Genomic DNA, 6,000 nt, shown 5'->3' with positions numbered 1-6,000 from the left:
GCAATATTGTAAACCATATTCAACGCTCATTCTCCATTGGGTAGAGTGACGTAATACATGTAGGATAAGCAATACGCTAACAATATTGCATGCTATCAAACCAAATGAATGAAACCCGCTAGAAGGGAATAGAACACCTTTTTATTCCTCTAAGAAGTGTCCTGTATGTATAATAAGTCCCCATATTTCACTCCGATGATGTCACTCCTAGTGATTTCCTGCTGACTGGATGCACATTGTTAAAATGACGAACCAGTTCAAAATTCTATTGATTAACTTGTGTATTTTTTTTTTTGTGTCCATATAACAAAGAACATTACACGGTGGTGCGAAGATATGAAGTTTATCTTCGTGTTGAAAAAGATATCACGCGTTTGCGTCGCTCACTCGTGATATACACTCAGCACTCGAAGATAAACATATCTTCGCACCACAGTGTAATATCCTCCATGTAGATTATAATATCCAATGATACACATATGAATGGATATTGAATCGATAAAGCTTTGGATCCAAATAGCATAAAATATCCAGTGGTGGGAACGAAATTAAACCATGCACAGTGACGAGACAAACACAAAACCTGAATAACCAGCTCATCTGTTTATTTGGATTTTTTTTTTTTTACACTGATTAGTTTGACACAGTAGTTGAAGGTTTACAGTTATGCATCAGTCATGGATGTGGAAACCAGGTATATAATTCTTATATCTTCTGACACTCATACAGTCTGTACAGACAAGAAAACACACATATGCACACAAATACATGCGCTGCTCAGATAACCTCAACAAAGTCATTGGTCTGAGTCTTCAACGTTGCTTTTAATTAAAAACAGAAAATAAAATTTAAAACATAACTAAAAGAAAACTAGTCGATTTAAGCATCCTCTGCTTCAAAAATATAAATTCCGTGAGGACATTTCAGAATTAAATGGTCTTCTAGAACTCATTTTGATCCTTACATTTCTTGCATTGTACAAATCCAGATTATTCTGCAAAACCAAGCGTTCACACTTAAAGAAAGATTAGAAAATTGCCAATGCTTTGAGGAATCCTATAGCGAGTTATAGCTATGTTCAGCAATAGTTCTGCCTGCGTGTCCTCAAGTACTAAATCTGTTAAAGAAAAAATATATATTTATTACACACACATGTACGGTACACAGCAACATACATTTGTGAGGAAAAACAAGGTCAACTTGATCTGGTTGTTGAAATAAATACTTGGATTGATTTCTGATGATCTATCTGAAATTCACAAGTACAGGACAGAAGTATCAGAGTAAAACCGATCTCCCGCAACTTCCCATAGTGTAGATGCAGCCCTATGATACCTCGGGAAAAGTAAATATATATTTTTTTTATCCCTTTAGAAATGCATAAAGTCTGTAATGAGCATGGTGAGGGTACTGTAACTCTTCAGCTCTGCTTTACATCAGTCGTGTGAATCTTCCAGAAAAGGCACTGTACCTGTAAAAGTCTCTCACTCTCAGCCATGGGTTAGGCCATGGTACCGAGATCCTAAATTCTCTAGTCTGTCAACAAAGTATACAAGATGCGAGATTTTTATTTTTTGGTGGTGGTATAAATGTAGCGATGGCTGGCAGGGCCTCCAGAGCGTCGCGTGATCCCTGCTGGAACAGTTCAGTGTGATCAGTTCAGTGATGGTATGGCCTTCTCGTGGAAGGTGGTGGGCCTTGATGGGACATCAGGAACCAATGACCTGGACATAATTAGCAGGGTAGAGGCCCACCTCACCGCTGTCCAGCTGCCCTTTGCACCAGCCCTGCTCATCCTCTTCTCCCAACTTCATCAACTCTTCACCTGCCAATCAATCACAAACTGCGTTAAACTCATGCATGAGTCATAATCTTGACACTACTAGAGCTATCGTTTTCAATCAGTGAGAGCTAGACAAGTCAACTTGGACTCCATGGAAAAGCTGACACCCAGAATCCACTTTAAAATGTCTAGTGCAGGAGTATTCGACTAAAATTTGTGATATAATATTCTTTCCTGGTGGCACGGTCGTGAAGTAGTTAGCATGGTCACCTCACAGCAAGAAGGTTCTAGGTACAAAACTCTGGCCAACTGGGGCCTTCATGTGTGGAGTCTGCATGTTCTTCCTGTGCCTGGGTGGGTTTCCTCTGGGTTCTCCAGATTCCTCCCAGTCCAAAGACATGCAGATTAGATCAACTGGCTATTTAAAATTTCCCATAGGCATGAATGCGAGTGTGAATGGTTGTTCATCTCTGTGTGTTAGCCCTGTGATAGACTGGAGATCAGCCCATGGTGTACCCTGCCTCTCCAGCTTCCCCTGTGACCCTGACAGGTAAGTGGTATAGATAAGGGATGGATGGATGGAATATTCTTTCCTTATAACAGTCTGCAAAAGTGACTAACGTAACTGAATGGAGACAACGGTTGCTTTTTCGGGATGAATCATTAGGCTTGGTTTACAGCAGAGGGGAACCGTCAGGGCCTTCTCGGCCTTCAGAGAAGGCTCAAACATAGCATTTCGAAGGTTATATTTGATTCCTTTCATACTTTAATTGCTTTCATACTTTCATTATCATGATTCTCTTCTAATTCGGACTCATTTTCTGTCAAATTTGCTTCAGAAATGAAAGGGTTACTGTCCTGAAAACATTAAAATGGTTATCCAATGAGTTTTTCTGTTTGTTGTCTCTAGGCAGAGAAGAGTTTAGAGTTGCTCACATTGGTTAGGACTTCATTGCTGAAACAGAAGGCCATAGCACTGTATATTTATGTAGGAAGTGACCGATGAATTAACCAAATCAGATTTTGATTTACAGTTAGGTTCATATATATTTGGACACTGACACAAATTTTGTTTGTTTTTTTTACCTGTTTACTGAAACACATTCAAGTTATAGTTATATAATGGACAAAGTCCAGACTTTCAGCTTTCATTTGAGGGTATCCACATTAAAATTGGATGAAGGGTTTAGGAGTTTCAGCTCCTTAACATGTGCCACCCTGTTTTTAAAGGGACAAAAAGTAATTGGACAATTGACTCAAAGGCTATTTCATGGGCAGCTGTGGGCAATTCCTTCGTTATGCCATTCTCAATTAAGCAGATAAAAGGCCTGGAGTTGATTTGAGGTGTGGTGCTTGCATTTGGAAGATTTTGCTGCGAAGAAAACATGCGGTCAAAGGAGCTCTCCATGCAGGTGAAACAAGCCATCCTTAAGCTGCGAAAACAGAAAAAAAACCCATCTGAGAAATTGCTACAATATTAGGAGTGGCAAAATCTACAGTTTGGTACATCCTGAGAAAGAAAGAAAGCACTGGTGAACTTATCAATGCAAAAAGACCTGGACGCCCACAGAAGACAACAGTGGTGGATGATCGCAGAATAATTTCCATGGTGAAGAGAAACCCCTTCAGAACGCCAGGAGGTAGGCGTATCAATATCCAAATCTACCATAAAGAGAAGACTGAATGAAGGTAAATACAGAGGGTTCACTGCACGGTGCAAGCCTCAAGAATAAAAAGGCTAGATTGGACTTTGGTAAAAAACATCTAAAAAAGCCAGCACAGTTCTGGAAGAACATTCTTTGGACAGATGAACCCAAGATCAACCTCTACCAGAATGATGGAAAGAAAAAAGTATGGCGAAGGCGTGGTACAGCTCATGATCCAAAGCATACCACATCATCTGTAAAACACGGCGGAGGCAGTGAGATGGCTTGGGCATGCATGGCTGCCAGTGGCACTGGGTCACTAGTGTTTATTGATGATGTGACACAGGACAGAAGCAGCCGGATGAATTCTGAGGTATTCAGAGACATATTGTGTGCTCAAATCCAGCCAAACTGATTGGTCGGCGTTTCATAATACAGATGGCCAATGACCCAAAACATAAAGCCAAAGCAACCCAGGAGTTTATTAAAGCAAAGAAGTGGAATATTCTTGAATGGCCAAGTCAGTCACCTGATCTCAACCCAACTGAGCATGCATTTCACTTGTTAAAGACTAAACTTCAGACAGAAAGGCCCGCAAACAAACAGCAACTGAAAACCGCTGCAGTAAAGGCCTGGCAGAGCATTAAAAAGGAGGAAACACAGCGTCTGGTGATGTCCATGAGTTCAAGACTTCAGGCAGTCATTGCCAACAAAGGGTTTTCAACCAAGTATTAGAAATGAACATTTTATTCACAATTATTTAATTTGTCCAATTACTTTTGAGCCCCTGAAATGAAGGGATTGGGTTTAAAAAATGCTTTAGTTCCTCACATTTGTATGCAATCATTTTGTTCAACCCACTGAATTAAAGCTGAAAGTCTGAACTTCAACTGCATCTGAATTGTTTTGTTCAAAACTCATTGTGGTAATGTACAGAACCAAAATTAGAAAAATGTTGTCTCTGTCCAAATATTTATGGACCCAACTGTACAGTGGGAGGGACCAAACATTTATCGCCCTCAGCCTTCTCAAAGGCCAACGCTAGTTTAACTGCGAGTTGGCGCCGTCAGCGCAGCAGTGAAGTTGCCTTCCAGCCGGTGTATCGTTCATGAGTAGTGTTAGCGAATGCTCATAAAGTGGTCAAGCCAGTGTTATCAAGAGCAAGTAGCACAGGCTAATGACCGAGAAACTAAGATTTCCGTCTCCAGACTCTTGCTGCATGCTCGCTACGGTATTTTTCACTCAGACTTAAGTATTAATTTCCCTGTGTAATTTACTTAGTTACTTTTAAAATCAGCATCGACAACTACACACAATGGAGCAACCTGGCAGCCTGCCGCTAATCCCTTACAAAATTCTTTGCCCTGTTGATTTTTCGTGTGTCTGGCTAAGTTTTGGCTGAGCTCAAGTCCCAGCTCTAATAGTAATGGTTCGCCATTGGTTTATAGCTATAAATAAGCCCATTTGAAGATATTATTTTGTTTGTAGTGGCACATCACGTTACCAAATCTGACTAGTGCTACAGACTTTGAACCGATGAGACACATCTGTTTTGAATTTGATATGTTCAGAATAAATCAAGCCATGCTGTCAGTTTGCTAATCAGACCAGACAGGGTAAATAAAATGCCCAATCTCTGAAAGCTGTGAAGACTCCCCTTTCTGACCGAATGTCTCTAGCCCAGTAGCTAGTCTCTGGTCCGATGAACTGCCTTCAGCGAAATAATGTGACTGGCCATCACAAGAGAATCTTCTACAGAAACAGTGTTGGTTCATGTTTGGAAAACTATAGTCAGTGAATGATGGGAAGGGTTTTTTTTTTTCATATGTTTCAACAGTTCTGCTATAGGGCGACACAGTGGTGTAGTGGTTAACACAGTCGCCTCATAGTAAGAAGGTTCTGGGTTCAAGCCCAGTGGCTGACGGGGGTGGCCTTTCTGTGTGGAGTTTGCATGTTCTCCCAGTGCCTGCGTAGGTGCTCCAATTAATATGACATGTGGATCAATAAGGTCCACATGGACCCCAACCTGGCAACAGTGCTGGAGAAGGGAGAAGAACATGATGATATCGATGTCAGTTTTGCTACAATACCGAGTTCAGTTTACTCAAATCCTTTGCTAGGACCACCTCTCTAGTGCTCTCGAGTCTAGCATCAACCATTTGTATGGTTGTTACAAGCTATAGAACAGAATGTGCTTCAAAGCACTCTTCAGAACTTGACTGATAACAACTGATGGATTCTTCACTCCTGGGCGGTTTTTTGCTTAATAGAAAAATGGTTACAATTACACACACACACTCGTGTGTATATATAAAAATAACTTGACTCAATTTTAATGGCGATAATTTTTTTTATCGCGAGATTAACGCTCTGTGACATGATGCCACGCCCCGCGCAGCCAGAGTCCTCTGCCCTCCCCCGAAGAGCCACGGTGCTCGGCTTAGGTTTCGTTTTCCCATCGGCGGCTCCAGCCCCACTTTGCAGTGGCTGTGACAAGACGTGTTATGCTCTGCAATAAAAAAAAAAAAAAAACATTGGTACAACCAGTGTTCGAACTATGCCGATATTTTT

At 41.0% G+C, this 6,000-nt stretch overlaps 1 protein-coding gene across 5 annotated transcripts in view; it reads right to left on the bottom strand.

Moving 5' to 3' along the window:
- Positions 1-584: 584 nt before the first annotated feature.
- pacsin3 (protein kinase C and casein kinase substrate in neurons 3) overlaps positions 585-6,000 on the bottom strand; it is a 96,353-nt gene continuing 90,937 nt past the window's right edge. For 4 of the 5 annotated variants that reach the window (XM_060940923.1, XM_060940924.1, XM_060940925.1 and 1 more), the window contains one exon: positions 585-1,825. In XM_060940923.1, coding sequence (XP_060796906.1) covers positions 1,710-1,825 — 116 coding nt within the window. In that variant the 3' untranslated portion in view covers positions 585-1,709. The remainder of the gene's footprint in view (positions 1,826-6,000) is intronic. The other variant, XM_060940927.1, reaches the window with a different exon arrangement.

Source organism: Neoarius graeffei, chromosome 15 (genome assembly GCF_027579695.1).
Source record: "Neoarius graeffei isolate fNeoGra1 chromosome 15, fNeoGra1.pri, whole genome shotgun sequence".
NCBI classification, from domain to species: Eukaryota; Metazoa; Chordata; class Actinopteri; order Siluriformes; family Ariidae; genus Neoarius; species Neoarius graeffei.
Note: the sequence above shows the minus strand (reverse complement) of the source record. Positions and strands in the feature narration are given on the sequence as shown.